General features: G+C 38.7%; 2 protein-coding genes across 5 annotated transcripts in view; both read left to right on the top strand.

Annotated features, from left to right (window-relative positions):
* matk (megakaryocyte-associated tyrosine kinase) overlaps positions 1-15,936 on the top strand; it is a 37,218-nt gene extending 21,282 nt beyond the window's left edge. For all 3 annotated transcript variants that reach the window (XM_039766726.1, XM_039766724.1, XM_039766725.1), the window contains exons 3-13: positions 11,454-11,567; positions 11,654-11,769; positions 12,029-12,248; positions 12,408-12,501; positions 12,596-12,661; positions 12,938-13,037; positions 13,215-13,299; positions 13,431-13,504; positions 13,886-14,081; positions 14,496-14,582; positions 14,987-15,936. In XM_039766726.1, coding sequence (XP_039622660.1) covers positions 11,454-11,567; positions 11,654-11,769; positions 12,029-12,248; positions 12,408-12,501; positions 12,596-12,661; positions 12,938-13,037; positions 13,215-13,299; positions 13,431-13,504; positions 13,886-14,081; positions 14,496-14,582; positions 14,987-15,178 — 1,344 coding nt within the window. In that variant the 3' untranslated portion in view covers positions 15,179-15,936. The remainder of the gene's footprint in view (positions 1-11,453; positions 11,568-11,653; positions 11,770-12,028; positions 12,249-12,407; positions 12,502-12,595; positions 12,662-12,937; positions 13,038-13,214; positions 13,300-13,430; positions 13,505-13,885; positions 14,082-14,495; positions 14,583-14,986) is intronic.
* Positions 15,937-16,042: 106 nt separating this feature from the next.
* On the top strand, positions 16,043-19,650 carry cplx4c (complexin 4c). Of its 2 annotated transcripts, XM_039766729.1 has the most exons (4): positions 16,043-16,335; positions 17,773-18,007; positions 18,879-18,966; positions 19,235-19,650. In XM_039766729.1, the coding sequence occupies exons 2-4, from the start codon at positions 17,841-17,843 to the stop codon at positions 19,463-19,465; spliced, it is 486 nt and encodes a 161-aa protein (XP_039622663.1). In that variant the 5' UTR covers positions 16,043-16,335; positions 17,773-17,840; the 3' UTR covers positions 19,466-19,650. The 2 variants fall into 2 exon arrangements, with proteins under 2 accessions (XP_039622663.1, XP_039622662.1); XM_039766728.1 differs by lacking the exon at positions 16,043-16,335 and having other exon boundaries at positions 16,342-18,007.
* The last annotated feature ends 1,662 nt before the right edge of the window (positions 19,651-21,312 follow it).

Raw genomic sequence — 21,312 nt, 5'->3', positions numbered from 1 at the left:
GTACATACCTACAACAACAGGAAATAATGAAAAAATGCATTTTCAAATTGATGTAAATTATTTGCAATTTCAGCAATTGAGAAATGCCTGACTCATCAGGGATTGACCAACCCATCTAGCAGAGCTAATGTGTTTTTTGGATTTGCAACTTATTACCACAGGTTTGTGGCATAGTTTGCCAATATGGCAAGTCAAATGCATTAATTCATTAGCACAGTTCATTTGCCCCAATGGATAAAAGCTCCTGAGTTGATGTTAGCTTCCACCTGGGATAAAATGAATGAAATGGGACTGATTTCCTGAACAAAAAACAAGGGAGCAAATTACCCTGACAAGCAAGAAACTGCTGCTACAATGGGAGCACCCAGTGAAATGAGAAGGGGAGGCATCTTTGAAAGTCAATATGTACTGGCAAAAGGCCAGCAATGGTCTTGTTTGCACTGAAACCCTGAGTGACAGAAGGCATCTTAACTGGCAATTGTCACACTATAATATCACTGAAAGTAGTTGGTGCAACATTGGGAGTGAATTTGGGCAATCTACTATATTGCTTTATGTTAAGAAATGTTTAGAAGAGCAGAAGAAAGTAATAGGAAGTTCAGTAGTCACAGGAGTGATAATGGTCAAGAAAGTGGTTAGCTGCTGTACCTAAGAAATTTTCAAGAGAATGTGTTGAATGAAATACCAGGGGCCTCATGTACAAGCAGTGCCTATGCATAAAAATGTTGTGTATGCCCATTTCCACGCTCTCATCGTGACGTATAAAAACTAAACTTGGTATCAAGCCATGCACATTTTAATAGCAGTACAACACATTGCGTACACACATTTTCTGCTCGGTTTTGCAAACTGGCGGCTCCCAGCGTCAAAGCAGTGCTACTGTCCCTGTGTGGTTTCCCTTTCTTTTTTAGATTCACATCCATGACACGGTTTTATCAAATACCCTGAAATTAGCCACATATCATTTATAGATTTAAGGCATCTGATTGCAATCAACCTGTAACAATAAACTGGTCCACGGAAGGGCCGAACTATTTCAAATACCACAGCTGCTTTAGCGTTGTTACTCTCAGTGCACCAGTCAGAGTACTTTAACCCACTGTATCTGTATCTATTTCATCTAAGTGTGAAATCACAGCTCTCCAGCAACTGATCAGAAAGCTCTATGGCGGCTTGTGTCAAGAATACAGAGGATTAACGGGATACAGCAACTGCCCTGGAGAACGTTTATAGAACACACTGCCTCAGCCAATGCACACAGAATATTTGGACTTCTCCTGTTCGGCAAACGCTTCAGAAACAGCTTCATCCCAAGGGCTATAGATGCACTCAATCAGTCCATCAAGTGCTACTGGTAGAACTGTCTGTTCTTATAATAAGTACAATTACCTCACTGTAAACTTGCACTACAGTTGTAATATTGCACAACCTGAGCCACTTTATGAACCATTTGCACTATATGTACATGTATATTGTACTTATGCTTTTATATTGTATATTTTTTTATATTTTTTTAATCATATTATTATTTTATTGTTTTATGGGAAAATAAGTTTATGGAGGATTTGCATATTGAATCTCATTGTATCATACAAGAATAATAAAGGAATTCAATTCAATTCAATAGAAGAAAGTACATATTTACAGATAATGACGACTGGCTTCTAAGTAGATTTAGACTCCCAAGAGCTATCTTCTTGGAGTACTTGATATCATTTTTAAGATGAAATGCATTAAAGTATGTACAGTATATTACATTATACAGTTAAACTTTAAACTTCATTTAAATAATGTATACTGTTAATAATTAAACATGTGGGGACACAGTGGCGCAGTAGTGGCGATGAGCTGGCGCCCCATCCTGGGATTGGTCCTGCCTTGTGTTGTATGCTTGCTGGGACTAGCGTGACCCTGGAAGGATAGATGGAAGAAATACTTAAACATGTACTATGAAGATATTTCAATGTTCCTTAAAAGTTTTGAAGAATCAGCTTTCTAAGCTTACAGATGGTTTGACATTTATTACAGAGCTTATTGTGTTGCGATTGGTTACATGAAGAAAGAAAAGGAAGGAGAACAATTGGGGGTTGGTACGTTTGAAAGAGACAGTACTGCTGCAATAAATTATTTAATCAAGGGTTGCACAAAACCCAGAAAGCATCTTGTGGGATGCATTAACAATCTCTGGATGGGGTGCAAGCTCATCGCTACCACTGCACCACCATGCCCCGATGTTTAATACATGCCTGAAAATGATGTCAAGTATACATCTTAATATTTAAATTGTTCAAAGAGCTGTAACATCATGAATGTAATGTATTCTGTGTCCTGCCGGCATAAGAGAAAGCCTGTTTAAGAAGCACATGGTAATTCACACAAATAGAGCACATAGAAGAACACAGAATACAAAGCATTTAATGTGCTACTTTAGTTACAATGGGATCTGAGAAACTGTACTAAATTAAACATTGATTTTAAGATTAAGGTTCTGATGTTCTACTTTAATGACAAAATAAACTATGAGATTAAAGTGGACATTTTGTCCTTTTTTTCACTGTGTCCCTATTTTTTTTCTTTTCTCTGTACCCTAATGCGCTTCCATATGACACACGGTGGGCTACAACTCGCCTTTTCACTGCGACTTTGATATCTGACCACTTTTTAATTTTGGCACTGTGCAACTTTCTGAACTTGATCTTTTGAGTTTCTCCGCCACTCTGCATCACTCGATCAGCTTCCTTTTGTTGTTTATACCACTGCTTAAGCCAACAAATAATACAATTTTTCATTTTGATTAAATACTCTTTTTTCACATGCTTTTGCCATTGTCTTTTAACCAAACACTGACCGGAAGGTGAATGTAATATTGATTTGCATATTAAAATATGCAAAATTATGGGAGGAGTCAGATTGGGACAGCAGGCTTGTGCACATGTTACTTTTCACACTGACCAGGATTTATGGAGTGGAAGATGCGTAGAAGTTGGCTTACGCACAGTTTTGTGCATCTGAATTTTTTTGCGTGTGCGCACATTTCCACTTTTGAACTTACGCCATGTTTTAGTGTGAATTCTACACACAGTGTTATGCATGAGGCCCCAGATCACTGGATCCCTTGCTTGTAATAGGTGATATGCTGTCCAAAGGAATCTTTTTAGTATCTAGTTATAATAAAACCTCTGGATGCTTTAACATTGACAAAGAGCAGATGCCTGGTAGTGCCACAGTACTTATCTTATTGTTTGCTGAACCATGCAAATGAGGGACCTCAGGCAGCACACTTGCTGTAACGTTGCTGTGTTTAGTTATGCCACAGTGTTAAAAAAAAGGAATTTTTTTACTTCATAAGTTATGTAAACCTATTCAATTTCACAATTTAGTTAATCAAAAAAAAAAACATGTGACATTCAACTCTTTGGCACTGCATTTGCTTCATGTCTGTTCCAGATTGTTTCCCCTAGAATGTGAAATAGGTCTTTAGATGTAGAATTAGCTAGGACTATTCATTTTATTCAACTTTTCTAGCTAAGAAACTAAACAAATGGAGAATAACTAGGTTATCTGAAAAACATGGGTGCTGCAAGTCGTCTTCCTGTCTCAGGCTTGTGCTTTTTACTCCTGTCATTCTGCCTTTACACTTGATGACCGTACATTCAGAAGCATAAAGTTGCATGTGCAGTAGGCCTTAAGAATTCCGTTGTTTACCAGAATAAGCCTTAACAATATGACAAGATGCAAAAATATAAAAGTATGGGTGTAATTTATACTATTATGAGATTGTTGAGAATTAGAAATATACAGATAGCAAAGAATGTGAATTGCTTAATTATAAATTTTCTGAATGTAACGCTCAGCTCTCCAGTTCTAATGAGTGCCATCTGAGTGTTACTCAGATGATGACATTTTTCTTATTGTAATACAATTTAAAGAAAGCCAGTCACATGCACTGTTTTTCCAAGGTCTTTATGTTATGCTATACACTATTATTTTGTCTCTTAACAAACAATTAACCAGTGACTAAAGTCAACCCACTCACAGAATGTAAGCATTTTATAATTAGGCACACAGAGGAGATCATTTGTTGTTAAGTCTATCTGTGGGCAGCCACAGAATTTACCATGCTGATGCAAGATGATAATTATACAAGGCAAGCCAGCTGTGTACGTATATTACATGTAACGGTCAACACAAATGAAAGCAACAGTGCATGCCCTAGATAAATGCTATCTGGTTGTCTGAGAAGACATAACTTTTTATAGGGGGATTGTGAGACCTCACAGTTAATGTTAAAAAAGAGAAATAGGTGTGCAATATTGTCAATGTATCAAGTTGTACTTATTGATTTATTTATTCTGGTTAAAACACAGAAGCTTTGTGCAAGGCTTTTGATAATGTCTCATCGCTCAGAAATTCTATATAAACACTGAAAATATTGCTAGCAAAAATTCTGAATCAATTCATGTGAATATGGGGATTTTCCAGTCTATATTGATTTTATAGGTGCCATAATTTCATAATGTTTTAATGGTTTATCTAATGACCTTGGAAGTTTGGCATGTAAATCCTGTTCCCAAAGCTGTTTATTTGAGCTTGAATATTGCTGGAGCTTGAATACTGTATTGTATTAAAAAATCGGGTAGCCACTAGGATTCTGACACACAATCTGATACATTCTTGCAATGGTGGCTCTTCTTGTCATGGTCTGCATATCCACAAGGAACAGAGATGTAAGAAATAGTCTTTTTAGAAAAATGTTGGCTTCATTGGTAGCTTTTTAAGAAACTGTTTTTAACCATTATACTTAATACAGTATTGCATACTGAATACCAATAGTTAATTAGTGCTGTGATTGCAGCAATGTTACATACCAAAGTGGTAATGGGATCAGAAAAATACAATATGTGAAATAAAGCGATACGATTGCTTTCAGCCTTTGGCACAAGGAATCTGAAATCCTGTTTCACTGCATGGCTTTTATTACATTTGTCTTCAACCATTTTTGTACTGTTAAGATACAGATAACATTGAACATTTATATTTCCCACAGTCAACATGGAATTTGTATGTTCTTTCCATGTCTGCTTGACACAAACACAAAACAAAAATGGTAAAGCTTGTGCTATTTAAATAAACTATAGGGTGGTTCAGATCTAATTATGCAATTTTCATTACGCTATAACTTATTATGTTTATTACATAGAAAATCACCCCAAAAATCCCAGACCATTGAGAAGTGTGCGAACTGACGACATGAAGATCGTCTTCGTGCCAAACTGAAATCGTCCCCACATAGACATCCAGACGATCTGGACCACCCTGTATGAATGTGTCTGTTATTTAAATTACAATGTTGCCCTATTAGAGTAAGCCTTGGTATTTCATCTGTTTATCATCCTGCTTTGTGTATGATCATTCATGGTAAAAGGTTTTTAATAAAAATGTAACCTATTGATCAGACATGTCGACCCCATGTAGAAATTAGAAAAGATTAAGAGGAAGAAGAATACAAAGCTCTTTCATCTTTCCATCTCTTTTCTGAAATCACTTATCCTGTAACAGGCTTGTATGGAGACAGTCTATTATAGGCATCACCGACTATAAGGATAGAAGCCGGCTGTGGTAGGAGGCCAGTTCATCACAAGTTTTCACATAGAATGTCCTCTGTGCTGTTATGGAGGAAATGTCTAGACCTTTCACAGACTTCACACCTTTGTTTTGGTATCACTTACAAAGAAAAAAAAAATGACAATAGTATTAGCTGACTAAAAATATCAAGCATAAAGCACACAAAGTGTAACTTTAAAGAAAATGACAGACAAACCAAAATGTTTGAAAGGCTCTTAGTTGCTTTTTTCAAAACCTAAGCTTTTAATGTAGACATCCTTGTCTTTCATCTTCTTTTGTCTCTATTTTCCACTGTGGTAAATGTTTTTTATTTTGTAAGAAAGTCACACTTACCATGACAACAACAGCTACACCAGTTCATGTTTTTCATCTTAATCTTATGTACACTTGATTAAGATCAGTGTCTAGTATAAGAATGTGTCCTTCCTTAGAGTAAGACATGAGAAGCAGTTACGAAGCTTCCTACTTGCCACTCCTAGCAAGGAATAGGAGGCCACATTTGAGAATGAATAATGTAACAATTTCACAGCATCCCAAGCTGCAAGTTGGTACTCTTTATGACGTTTTGATGTTTTTTTGATACTAACGCTAAGGCGTCACCAAAAAGATAATAATAATAGTAATAATTAATAATACAGTATTCAAAGTAGTAAGAGAGAAGACGAAGATAAACATAATGAGGTAGGATATTGCTCTAAGATGCACATAATTGTTGCCACTTTGCAACAACATCAAAAATCATACTTTAACGAACACCAAGATGGCAAGACCGAGACACACACACTGAATGAGAGTAAAGCTTGATAACAGGCACATTTATTTAACAATGATTGATCCATAGCCCTGATTTCAGAAAAATCACCCGCTGTTATGACCATGGAAAATGCCTTGTAAAGTTACTGAAATAGGCCACATTCTTCTTTAGTGTTCAGTTTAGTGTTCTTCTGAAGTCACATTCTATTGTTTCTCTTCCAGACCCCGTGTACCTCATCAAGGTCAGCCTTTACCTTATGTGAGGCTCTATTCATCTCTCGTCCTGGAGGTCTCTGCCTAGCTTCTTGAACCTTCTCGGGCTTGTAAAGAGTAATGCAAATATTCCATGGGTTCACAGAATGCAGAACCCAGCATGCCCGTGTGACATTTTGCTATCAGCCACCCATCCTGCCCCTCTTATCTTTAGGGTAATATACAGTACAGTTTGTATTCTTATGCACCTGTGATTTGATGTGGTGATATTGTTTGCAATTCACATTTGCATGCTCCTCCACATTTGGGGCAATGATCTTTATGTCTGCTGATTTGCATGAATATAACATTGCTTTAAAATTAGCCAACATGGATAATGGGGCATGTATAAATCTGTGTATTACCTCATGTGTTGTAAGAGCATTCAAACTTTGGTGTAAAATTCAAGAAGGGGTTGGTTGCGACATATCCAAATTACCAAGGGGCATTTTCCCTATGGCCAAACAACATAACATTACCAACACTTTCATTTCATCCGACAGCTCATGGCTTCTCCACTTAGACTGATCAATCATACACATTGTTACAAATATTATTCTATCTCTATAAGATCTATATTTTACTGCAAGTTCATCATTGTCTAGTGCTTCCAAAACATTCAGCCTTTCACTTTCATCTGTCAGCTCCTAGTGACTCTGGACAGCTCGCGAGCTCTGCTGAATCCTAGTCAAGTTAGGAGTAGTTTCAGAAATTAGGAAAACCAATAAAAGACTTTTACTCCTACTCTTAAGAGGAGGACTAAATCTGCGTGTGTTGAGATTTTTGAGCTAGTTAGCACTCTTTTCCTACTCTGATGCATTTGATGAATATGAGCACTAGGGGAATTCTTTTGGCATATTAGTCAGGTGAGGAAGCCCAAATTATAAAGCACACTAGCCCACATCATGAAGTGTTTTTCTACAGAATGATACCAAGTAATGTTACATTTTGCACAGGCACAGTCACAGGTAAAATATACATATTGTAAAACTGTGCCTAAAAAATTCTTCTTCCTATAAAATATATGGTATTTTATAGAAATTTCAGAGCGTACTTCATTTATTGCATATTGTTCAATCATGATGTGAAATGGAATCAAGACAATGTTATCAAGATCTGAGCAAGGGTGGCAAAATAGTAAAGTTATAGCTCCAGTATCCTGAGTTCAAAAGCCAGTCCGATTGTACGTTCTCTTATTTGTCTTTGTGGGGTTTTCTCTGGGCACTCAGGTTTTTCTTCCATATCTTGTAAATGTGCATATAGGTCTGAATGGGAATGTTAAACTGGTCTGTATCACGGGAGCAGATGATATGTTTATTCCTATATAGCGCCTGATGTTTCCTCTCATCCAAAGAAACCACTAAAGTGTAATTTAAAATTAAATATACAATTTCAAGTTGAATTTCTGATTTACAGTAGGTATGTTTAATACTTATTTGCTCTGGTTTTTCCAGTAATAGATTAATAATTCTTTATAAGATGAATTTTCATAATGCACACTTGCACAATTGCCATTATTTAAATGGAAAACATATTTTCTGGTCCCAAAAATTTCTTCTATTCTTGTTTAAGTAACAGTACCTTTCTTAAAATTGACAGAATTAGCATAATGACAACATTAGTAATCAGAACAAACCCTAATAAGACATTGTCCTTCATTAAATATAGTTTAATAAAGCTGTTTACCTATGCTTAATCAAATAATTCAAAAGAAATGTCCTTCGATATGTCTGGGCTTTTCCAACTATTTTATGATCTGTGAGCATGATTCTCAAGATATCGTAATAAGGCATGTGAGGTACACAAGTTGTGTGAGCCCATAGCGAGTGATTGCACAAGTACACCTTGTTGCAGCCTGTATTTCCAGCTCTATCCTGTTAGGCAAGCTGCCACAAGAACAGTTTTGAACACACAGTCTTGGCTATAAGAATGACTGCCTCCAATATTAACAACCTGCAACAAGTTGTAGCCTGGAGCACTTAGAATGAAAGTGAAAACAATTGGGTGTTAGCACCAGTGGTGTATATCTCAAATTGCTCCAAACTTGATCACCATAATAGAAAAATGCTTTTTTTTTGGTTTGTACAGCGAAAAAGGGTATTACATTTCTTCATATACGCACATTTTTAGTAAATCAGTTGCTTGTAATTTGGAGGAAGCATGTGTATGGACCGCGAAGGGTCACTCTTGTAAGCATCCTTGTACAAAACATAAACACAAAAAGGAGGGGAAAGGCAAGGTGCCAAGCAAAGTACAAAATAATAAGAAAACAACAAAAACTGCAGCCTCTGTGGGAATGCTGCATATGTGCTGGACATGTCTAATGGAATAGCATAACTTGTCCACTTGCCCACCCACTTCATCTTCTGTCTTTTTGTTTCTCTCTGCAACTCTCTAGCTGCACATTTGTTCTTTCCAACTCCTGACTCCACAGTTTTTAAATCTGTGAGCTTGAGGCACCTTTCAACCCCACCTTACGCTCACTTCTGGGATCACGGGAGATGCTGCACTTGCTTCAGCAACATGTATTTCTGAGTTGCTGAATAAGCCTAAAAGTTCCACATCTCCATGACTGCAACTACACTATCTGTTCTGCTAAGGGTACAGCATAATGAGAAATATTCTAAATTGACGCTATATGCCCTTTGTCAGCCCCAATTTAGAATATTCTCATTTTGGTAAGGGCCAAGCATCCCTACCAGTGGCAGGGTCACCTCTTCTCTGATATCATGGGAAAGCACAACATGCTTCTGTCTAGTGTGTCTCTCCCACCCTCTCTCTCTGCCTGGTCTGGCACATCCTGCTTCTTCCTTAGCTGGGGATATACTGCATAAATATAAGGCATTATCTGTGCATGGAAGTGCCTATTATCAGCACTGGCATAAGACACATGTTGACATTGTCAGCCTGTTTTCCTGTTCTTTTATTCTGTTGTTTTACAGGGCCCTATATACAGTTCTGTAGTCCCAACTTTAACTTTTCACTGAACATTTTATCACAATAAAACTAGCCAAAAGTAAGTTAAGAATTTAAGAAACGATAAAAAAATGATATTTGAGTGCAGAAATAATGAAAAAGACATTCCTGGTGAAAAAATATTCAATTACCAATTAATTATGCCACACCTCACACTAAGCCTGCTTCTTGCCTCCTATAATATAAAATAATGTAACATTTTCCAACTTGCTTAATCGAATTCTGGTCTGTGAGCAAGCTAGAGACTATCCTGTCAGCACTGGAGCACAGAAACACAGTTCAGGTTAACATAAACAAATAAACGTTAAAAACCAAGTGTGATATATTATAATAAGTCACAAGACAAATATAAAGGTTTGGGGATTGGCCCCATATAATGTTTTCTTCCGGTCAAGTTGATAAATAAAGAATTATTATCAGACATTCGACATCAATTATTTCATTCAGTCAGTTTTTATAAGATGACGGAAATGACGGAAGCAGGAGGTGACGTCATCCGCAGGAGTCAGAAGTTACATCATCATGGTGGAGCCGGAATGTGACGTCATCATGGTGGAGCCAGAAGTTACGTCATCATGGTGGAGCCAGAAGTTACGTCATCATGGTGGAGCCAGAAGCGACGTCATCATGGTGGGGTCTGGAGTGTATGGTGAACTGTTTGAAATATTGGTTGTTGTGGGTATGAAATGATTATTTTTCTTCTTTAGTTCCGTAGGGTCAGAAAGAGAGGCATTAGCACCATCATACCACCCCCCACCTTGTAGCCATTCACTCACCTCTGGACATGTTGATTGCCTCCTACTCGCACGTGTGTGACAGGAGTAATAACTGAAAATGCAGAACTGGAGTTTACACTATATTCAGCAGATTTATTCTATTGTATTTAAAGGGCAAGGTTTATTAGAGATAAGCTGTAATAATTATCAAATAAACAAGGGAATAAAAGTACACATTATATTCTGTTTGATTTGATATTCTTTAACGATTATGATTGAAAGATATGTTTTTAAAAGTGACTTGTCAATTTGTAATAGTGACTTTCAAGAACTTTGGCTTTTCACAATGGATTCCATCAGTGAGATGAGTCTAAGTTTCACTGACTTCCTAAAAGCTCTGTAGACAAACTACAGCATGTGAAAGCTTTCAGTTCTTCTTATTTTTGTGAGAGTTTGTGTATCTCATATTCACTATTACATATGTGGCTGAAAACTCTCATAATATGGGAAGAGGAAATAGAGATAAGACACCATTAAAAAAAAAGTGTAGAAAGAAAAAAGATGTTATTTTAAGGCTGTGTCTGAGTGCACCATGTGATGGAAAATTTAGGCAGTGCAGCGAATGCAAAGAAATCTGTGGTGCTAATGTTAACAACCTGTATGGTAGTGCAAAAACTCTGACCAAGACAATACCACAAGTCTTGTACCATTTGTACCACAAATTAAATTTATGCCCTGCCTTATTAAATGATTATTTTTGTGCAATCATTTCCCACAATAAAAGCAGCAAGGCACTCATATCTGATAAAAGACTCTGCATACATAAATACATACACTTTAAATTCTTTTTAATACAATTGAGGGTCAAAACAGGCTGAGGCCTACATGTAGAATTTCACACAGTGAACATCTAATTGCTGATAAGATGCCTTTCCAAATAGAGGATGGGTAACAAATACTTTCCAAAAGTTGTTTAAAAAAGAGATTCATACAAGAAATAGTGATCATCCAGTTAGTCATTTAAAGGAAACATCTGGTCAATACACAAAGCAGTTGAGGTCCACCAATCTTGTTATTAGTGCATCTTTGTTGTAGTACACCTTATAACCTTTCTTCATGTTCTCCTTTTAGAAAAGCTGGGTTCCTGGTACTCAGTGTGTTGCTAAGAGTGACCACACTAAGCCCAAGCCTGGTGAGTTGGCCTACCGCAAAGGTGACTTTGTGACCATTATGGAGGTCAGCCAGGTGAGCATGTGGCAATAATGATTGTTTAAGGGAAAGCAGTTATCTGCATTTTGTGAAAGGTAATGAAAATGTGCTTTCTGGTTCAGACTAAGGGATTCTATATAGCACAACACAACCAGAGTGGCGAAGAAGGACTCATCTCTGCTAGCAGCGTGCGGGAGAGAGAAGCCATCCGAGTGGACCCCAATCTCAGCCTTATGCCGTAAGTAGTCTAAACCAAGTTTCCAGCCCATACTATTTCTTTCTTTCTTTCCTAAAGTTTCTATTCTGACTAATAAAGTTTTTTGAGTGATCACTCAAATAGCTGCTTTAAATGACCTCATCTAATACACCAGCCATGTATGACACCCACCCACCCCCATATTTCTACCTTCAGTGAAGGTTTTTGACCCTGCTGGCATCACTGAGTCATGGAGGCAGTCTTCTGTCTAAACTGAGGAGTTGTGTCAACCTTTCTGCAGGTGGTTCCATGGGAAGATCTCAGGTCCTGTGGCTGTGCAGAAGCTGCGTCCCCCTGAAGATGGTCTCTTCCTTGTGCGGGAGTCCATTCGCCACCCCGGAGACTATGTGCTGTGTGTGAGCTTTCAGAATGAGATCATCCACTACAGAGTCATGTATAAGGATAATAAGCTGACCATTGATAATGCAGAGTATTTCTACAACTTGATAGATATGATTGAGGTATTCACCCTTTGACCACTGTGCTAATTCATAAATAATGATGTTCATTTTGTCTTGCGCTGTAATGTAATGAAGCAGCAATTAGGATAATGATTCCTTTCAGTTAAAGTGTGTGTGAGATGAGTTGACATTTTACTTGGGTGTCTCTTGTTTTACCAGTTCTACATGAAGAACAAGGGTTCAATTGCTACCATTTTATTAAAGCCCAAGCAAAAAGAAGGTACAAAGTCAGCTGCTGAGCAGCTCTCTAAAGGTAAGTGAGCTGGAGCATACAAGTCAAATCTAAATAACGCTTTTCAGTACAGTTTGATTTTTTTTTTCATTCTTCTGTTCACATCTTCCCACAGCTGGCTGGCTGCTGGACATGGAGAAATTGATCTTAGGTAACAGTATCGGAGAGGGAGAGTTTGGGGGTGAGTAAGAGAGGAAGGATGGCATACTGTAACAAGATAAACCAGATAGAAAATGTGATTGGCTTGATATAAAAAGATGAACTGAACCAAAGAGAAAGACATCCACCTCCTGCATTAGATTTATGCTGACTTACCTTGGCCTGCAAGACTATCAGAACTTGCAGACATTCAGTGCCTTGTTTTTACCAATAGGTGGGGGTGTGACCTCAGTTGCTTGTTACATTCCTTAAATGGAGTACCTCTGCTCATTCTGTTCTGTAATTTCTTGTCCCACAGCTGTATATGAAGGTGAATATATGGGCAAAAAGGTGGCAGTGAAAAACATCAAGTGTGATGTCACAGCCCAGGCTTTTCTAGAAGAGACTGTTGTCATGACGTAAGTACATCAAGGTTGTTGGACAGAATTCAGTTTGATTTGTTGCAGGATATACATCATGTCAAAAGCAGAGCTCAGCTATTTGGTACTGTGATCATTTCTAGTACTGGTGACCCTTTCAGATGTTCTTGTTCTGGACTCGTATTGACACTGCTCATTTAAGTATCTCTGTTACAGAAAGCTGCAACACAAGAATCTTGTGCAGCTACTGGGGGTCATCTTGCACAATGGACTTCACATCGTCACTGAATTAATGGCCAAGGTAGGCTTCTGTACTCAAAAATAATATTGAGGATGAGATACTAGCAGTAGCAAGTGGTGTAAAGGGTCCAACCAACTGACTTCAGATATAGACCAGTGGAAATTGACATCAAGCTGCTCTGTCTCTTTCAGGGTAACCTAGTGAACTATCTGAGATCAAGAGGGCGCTCTGTTGTGGATGTTAAACAATTGCTGCGCTTTTCACTGTGAGAATCTTATTGTTTTTTTTTATTAAGAGAATGTATGTTATTTTTAAGTACCTCCACAAATTCATTCTCATTGCTTTCCATATTTAGTCTCAGCTTCCTAACAAACAGTCCTATATCCACTGTCTTCAGTGTGATTTGTGGGTCTCTTCTGATAATTTAGATGACAGCACATTGGGATTTAGCCACTCCAGCATTGCTCTTTTTCAAGTATGTGTGTCAAGTCTGGACTTTAGGAGATATGAGGATGTGTTTTGATGTATTTCTGTTCATGTGCATATACTTATTTTGTACCGATATCCTGTTTATACTTGTCTTTCCATACATTTCTAATTCACTAAATGTTTTGGGCCTGCACTGCTTCTGTGTTCCAATGAATAGAGATGTTTGTGAAGGGATGGAGTATTTGGAGTCCAAAAAACTTGTGCATCGAGATTTGGCAGCTCGTAACATCTTGATCTCCAGTGAGAACACAGCCAAAATCAGTGACTTTGGTTTGGCCAAGGCAGAACCTAAAAGCACAGACAATGCCAAGCTTCCTATCAAGTGGACAGCCCCAGAGGCTCTCAAGAAAGAGGTTAGTGGGCTCATAGCTTATTTGTGAGACTTAATAGGCGTGTCAAGTTTAATTGGCAACAGCGGAAGCAGAGTCTGGCCCAATTGCACTCCTGATGGATTAAGGTTTTATTCCTCCTTTGAAGTGCCAAGCTATAACACCTTTTCATTTTCTTTAAGCCAGCTATTAGCTTCTCTCTTTACTCGCTCCACCCCAAACCAGAAAGCACTGGCTATCTCCATTCATGCTATGCATTTAAGCCTCTGCCTCTGTGAAGACTCCCAACATCAGGCCTGCTAAAATCAAAGGGAAGCAGACCTGCTATTAGTAATCCAATATCTGAGAATCAGCATGTCACTTGACATACACTGTATAGGGCAGTAAAATAGAAAATGTCTGAGTGGTTTCCGTTCTTTTCTTTAATTTATTTTGCAGAAATTTTCAACCCGCTCAGATGTCTGGAGCTATGGTATCCTTCTCTGGGAGATTTACTCTTATGGTAGGCAACCATATCCCAAGATGGTAAGTGTGATGACCTACTGTATATAGGCACTGTGTCACGAATAAAGATATGCTACTATTCCTGCAGCAGGAGTTTGCTGACATCATGCTACAAGATGTTATGTCCCTTTGTCAACCAAAGTTGCAAACACTAAATTACTAGTGTTTCGCCTACAAACACTAAATCATGCCACTAAATAATGATGTTTATCGCACAGGTCAGCCAGCAGCACACTGTGGTCTGCTTACTGGTGATCAATATAATCTTAGCAAAAACATTTTACATCTTGCCATGAGTATGCTCCATGTTTGTATTCAGTTGGGAGTGTTTATTTTAAGGCCAGGTGACACCTTCTCATCATTAGATTGTCTTCTTAATAACATTCAGTTTCTGTATGCAGCTTAGTCATGTCTTCTTCTTACAGGCTCTAAAAGATGTTAAGGAGAAAGTTGAGCAGGGTTACCGCATGGAAGCTCCGGATGACTGTCCCCCTGTAATCTATACTCTGATGAGGTCCTGCTGGGAGTCCGACCCAAGTAAACGACCATCTTTCCGGAAGTTGCGTGAAAAACTTGAGAAGGAACACCGTGACTGCAAATCAACCTCAGGTTCATGAGGCAGGCCACTGCAGATAGCATTATGGCCACAAACTAAGTTTCTACTATTAATTGAGTTGGAACGTTCTGCTTCTAGACTATGTGACTTTGTATTTTGAAAAATGAAGAGTGAACAGTATACACTACTCTGCTGACTTTCCAATTCAATACTAAAGCCTCCTACAATACTGAAGTCTGATCACTTGAGATACACCCAATGGATCCAAGTACACATTTCTGATCATCTGCTGCAAAGGTGATCAGCTTCAAAATGTTATGTCACCACTGCAGCCAAAAATGCTTCAGAGAAAACATTGTCAGCAGCCAGAACGTCAGCAGAACATTTTTCACCCGCTAGTTAAAAATGTTTCAAAGAAGACATTGTCACTGGACAGAAGTCCAGCAGAACATACTTCACTGACTTCAGTTGGCCTTGTTTGGACTATAAAGGTACTGCAAGTCATAAACAGAGTTGTTTTATCTGATGGCCACACTTCCCTGAACTCGTGATGCATGCACCCTGAACCAGATACATCCACCACCAGAATCAGTAGTAATAGAAGAGAGAGTGTCCACTTTCAGTTGACCAGATGTAAACAATCCTCTTTGTAACTTGTTTTACTGTTCAATTACCCACGTGACACAATAGATTTGCATTGTTGAAAACACATATACTGTCCAAATCTAAATTTACCAAACCCCTGTCTTAGCTACTACCACTTACCTCAGAATGGTTGGCTGAAACAGAGGAAGGAAATTAAAAGTTTGCACTTGGAAACCTGTACTGTTTTATTTACTTCAGCTAGTGGAAAGAGTTTTAACTTGTTTGTTTCCTACTTTAGCATTTCTGGATATGATATTCCCTGTAAATGAAATATGTTGGTTCATATTTTGGTGCTTTGCAAAAGTGCACAGGTATTTTATCAAAATGAGAAAGGAAATTTTATAATGTTTAACATTAATTATGCTGACCAAAAACACAAAATTGCTGTGATTCTTAGTCTGCTAACATAACAAGGCAAAAATAAATAGTGTATGAATTTACAGGATATTAAGCATTGGGAGCAGAGTGCAATATAATAGAAAAATCAAACAGCGCTGATGTCCTCTTCATTTGCTTTGTAGACTGGAATGGGCATTCACAAGCTGCCACCTAATGACTTATAGAAGACCAAAAGTGAGTTAAATAAAGGTGTTTTATTAAATAAATATCTAATATGGTACTATAAGGAGAGAATAAGGAAGAACTCCAACTATCAAACAGAAAAGGAAAAACAATAAACCCACTGGCTGTCCTGGCACTTTTTAACGCCCTTGATCCCTCCGTATCAGATAACGTGCTTGTGGAACTTAAACCTCAAAAACACTAAAACATACCTCTATCTCACCTCTTGTCTATATTCTGGATTCTCTTTCTGTATCCATATAAACCCTTTTCTGTCTTTCCTCACAACTCCCAGCTCAATGTTCCTTCATCTGTAAGGGATTTTTAATCCCCCCACCCATGACCACTTTTGGTGTCACTTCCAGGTCAGAGGCTTGGCTTTTTTTGGGGTCAAGGACAGAAGACTAGAGCCAACTGGCTCCTTGTGTCCCTGTAATCCCAACATAATATTGGCCTTAAAGGAAAACTCCACCCATAAATTACACATACCGTATATAATATTTTTTTACCTGTTGCTTACCTTACATCATTTGTAGTGAGATGGCGTAGGGAGTAAAAAGAAGTAGTTTTGGAAGCTTCCATGGAAATCAAAGATGAATTTAGTGAAAAGGTCCCTGTTCAGTAACTATCCTGCTGATTAGAGATTTTAAAAAAAAATTCTCAGCCATCACTAAAATCAGGGGAGGTTAACAACAGAAGGACATTCCTTTTAAAGGATTACCACACTGGTGATCTTCTATAACAATGTGAGGATGCTATACTGTAATACATGAGATTTCACATTCCAGCCCTTACCCAAACCTTCTCCAAAGGTTGATTTCAGCTGGAATGCACGTTCCAACAAAAAAAAAAAATCCATATGAGAGTCAATGTATATTCTATCTTGTGAACTCAAATGAGTCAAAGTGTATTGGCTTGTAGCCTTACAGGCTGATGAGTGGCTTTTTTCCCTGCAGACAAATGCATTCTCATAGGGGGGTTGCTGACACAATTTTTAGGTGCATCTCAAATCAATTACTATTTTAACATCTGCATTAACATTCCAACATTCAGTGCCCCTGCCTTTGTGGAAAGGTGCTGCCGGGGTATATAACTGAACCTCACATAGCACACCTGCCTCCAGCCTAGTCTCTCCTCTATGTGGCAGATAACCCAGGTCTATTAGCTCCTTTAACCAAGGTGAAACTGGCCAGCTGACAAGAGCTGCTTCTAATGACTTAAGCTTCTTACATGCTTTCAGTTTTTTTTTTTTTCTCTCATTTGGAGTAACGCCATCCACCTAGTATTATCAGCATTGAAACGGTGAGTGCTGAAGTGCAACTGTCTTCCCAGTGCTACTGAATTTTGCAAAAATTGCAACTTTCCAATCAATGCTGTAGAACTTTAGAACAGTAGACAAATACAAACAGGGACTAGCCAGGTTTCACTTGATTCATCTTTGATTTCCAGGAAAAGTTTCCACATCTTCTCTTTACTCCCCACCCCCACCCCCTCAAACTACTCAACCATAGGCAAGAATGTCATTCCTACTGAAGACTTTGGTTGGGGGCCAAATGAAGAACCTGAGTGGTGGAGGGAGTGAGGAAGAAAAGAAGGAGGAAGGAGATGGGAAGGAGACGGCTGCATCCAAAGGGATGACTCGTGAGGAGTTTGAGGAATATCAGAGGCAGCTGGTGGAGGAAAAGTGAGTACTGACAAGGAAGGGGATGGGGTTTAGTTTCATTTTGAGAGAAGAATCTCACCTGAGAATGGATATGTGAGACTTGAGCTTTCATAGTGGACACAGCAATCAGTTCACTATTACCTCAGGGTCTGCAATTGAAGCTCTTTGTGAATGCAAGTACATGGATGATTACATTTTTTTTGCTTTTGTGCAAGTAGTGAGGTATGTCTAGGAATATGCCTAGAAATGAGTATGAAACACAGGTGGCACAGTGGTTGCTACTGCCAATGATGTGCACATTAGGTTAATTGGCAATTCTTAGCTCTGTTGTGTCTGTGTGTGTGTGGGTGGGTAGTGTATGAGTGGACCCTGCAATTGACTGTCACCCTTTATAGGGTTGGCTCCTTCCAAGTACTTAATGTTACTAGGATAGGCTCTGGCCCTACTTGAATTTTACTGGATTAAGTAGGTTTGTGTCATTGTTGTTGTGTTTTGCAATCTCTTCCTTAATCTGACCTCAAATAGTGAGCCACTGGCCACATAGCTTTATAGTACAAGCTTACTGCAATCAAGCAAACTTTGTTTTGTTTAGCACCCTTAGCAACAAGTGACATCACAAGGTGCTTTACTAAGCAAGAAAGGTAAAACAGAAGAGAAAACGATTTAAACTACTTTGAAACAGTAACTGTGATAAGTAGTGCTAGCGTTAAGAGACATGAAGGAAGTTGAGATTTTATTGTCTTTTGCCAATCTGAAAGAAGAAACATCACATTAGTTAATGTCCAGACCAAAGTCCGTAGTCTGGGAGGTTCACAAAGTGGCTCACTGTATGAATGAGTATCTGCAGAAATCACAGGTGTTGACATCGTTCAGTCTGCTGCTTTTTCAACAGGATTGAAAGAGACAAGGCATTTGCACAGAAGAAGGCTGAGAGGGCCAGCCTACGAGTTCTCATGAGAGGCAAATATCGCCTACCGCAGGTTGGTATCACCAACAACAAATAAATAAATAAACAGCTTTGCTGGGGACTGAGGTGGGCCACTAACACATGTTTAGTTAGTGCAGAAGAAACTTTAAATTGTTTAAATTGTTGTGTTTTCATTTAACAATGGAACTAGGCATAAAGGAAGCTGTAGAATGGGATCTAAAGAAGTTACCATTGTCACATAAATGAAGCAGCCATAAAAAGGGAATATGTGCCTAAGCTACCTGTCCCCCGACTGATTCCACCTGCCCTTCTTCCCACAGAGTGAGCATGATGAAGCACAGATCCAGATGGCTGGTGGGGATGTTGATCTCCCTGAAGACCTTGCAAAGATGGTGGAGCAGGATGAAGAGGAAGAAGAGGCCAGTGACAGCTTTTTTGGAAAGATACAGAATATGGACCTGGACCTGGACTTAGAAGCCATCAAGACTAAGGCTCAGACAACCATAACCGAGATGAAACAGGCTGCTGAGGAAAAATGTGCCCTAATGTAATGGGTGTCTTAAGTGCACCATTCTCAAAAATAGAACTATCCTAACAAATGGTCATCTTTACTAGGGCCAACAAGTGCTGTGCCTATCCGATGTAAGATAACAAAACAATTTTGGGGGCCCTCTATGGGACCTGCTCCTCATTCTGTATATACACCTTTCTTTGTGCATGTTCACACATGTGTGCCTGCATGACAGAGATGAGATTTAAAAATTAAAAAATAGCAATCTAGCTTTTTATTTACTACAAGTTGCTGATTGAGAATGCCAATGATTTTTATCAGGTCTTGGGCACTCAAGCTGTGCCTAGGGCAGGGGCAGTGCTAGCATTTTTGCTGCCCTAGGCAAAAGTGAAAATGTTGTGCCTAAAGCACAGAGTCTTGAAAGCAATTGGTATACACAATGTTGCAGACTGGTGGGGTGTAGTAATCCACTTTAAAGGTTTGCACGAGTCATACAAGGATGTCATATCAGCAATCAACTGTTTCCTCAAGAGGGGATTGGAATGGGTCAAAAGGCATCCTCCTAGTTTACCTAGATGGTACAGCTGGGCCTGGTCTATGGTTCCTTCTTATTTAAAAGTATTACCTCACATTAAGATCACAAGGAAGAAATCAGGCCATTTCTATTATCAGAATATGAGTTTTCCTAACAAATTATCACTCAATAAAGTTAATACATAGGGAGAGGAAAAGCATTAGGGCTTGCTCATGATTGTGCAAATTCTACCATGACAGATGCAGCACACAGATAAGAACAACATAAGTAGGCCCCAGTCTAAGCCAAGAAAGTCTGTGAGGATAAAAGAAGTATTAGGCCTTGAAGCATTCAACACTGCCCTCTAGTAGTCACATGGTAGAAATACAGTTGCAACCTGTCCAGCTGGGTCACTAGGTCACAATGCTTAAGAATTTATGCCCATCTGTGCCATTGCAGGATGTGTCTGTTTATCACCCTATATGATCTTGCAATGGTACTTTGTGCCCTTAGCACCAGTGAGCTGGTGAGCCAAACTACTAAACTACAGATTTATGGAACCGAAAACTATTAATGTGATGGTCTAGGACATGCTGTCCAACTCATGGTCAAAGAAAGGCAGTGACACACAATATGCCTTATTCAAATGAACAAATCATAGACCAGCATGTTTATATTCTCATTTCAGGTCTGTCCAAGTAACAAACAGGGCTTGGAAACACAGCTAAGCAGGTAAAGCAGCTCACTCCAGGGGGCTCAGCGTGAGAGGGGCAGCAGATTTGATTGGCATGTATGCTAACTAATCAGAGGATTAAGGACCTAAGTACGTCAGTGTTTCCTGGAGCTTGGGTTAAGAGTATCGGATTAAGTGATAAGGAAGCAAGGTAGGGACGAAGAGATCTTGTGTCAAAAATAAGTAACTGGAAAGAGGTGAACTGCCTGTCATTGTTGTTTTGGCATTCTTTTAGTAGTATGTTCAGTTTTCTTGACAATTACATAGTTTTATATTTTAATCCATATAACATGCCTCTCCTTACAAAATATAATACTTGAATCTACACAGAACACATCTCAAATGGATTTGATAAAGACTTGTGGGGGAAATGGGGATAAGCCCCTCAAAGCTGCAGATTCTTGTCCCACTTCTGCAACACTCTCAATGACCAGGATTAGCTGCTATTTATACATGTTTGAAACACCTGCTGTTGAAGGCACAGCAGTGTAAATGAGTGCCAACTCTCTCTCTCTCTGTCTCTCTCACCACAAAAGTGTACTTTGTAACCGCAACTGTTCCTCTCAATGAGACTGGATGCCACTCCTACCTGAGACCCACAAGGATCCTCCAATTACTATCTCCATTCAGTTCTGCTAAG

The sequence above is a fragment of the Polypterus senegalus genome, chromosome 10 (assembly GCF_016835505.1).
Source record: "Polypterus senegalus isolate Bchr_013 chromosome 10, ASM1683550v1, whole genome shotgun sequence".
Lineage (NCBI taxonomy): Eukaryota > Metazoa > Chordata > Cladistia > Polypteriformes > Polypteridae > Polypterus > Polypterus senegalus.
The sequence above is the reverse complement of the archived record's forward strand: the minus strand, read 5'-3'. Positions and strand labels throughout refer to the sequence as shown.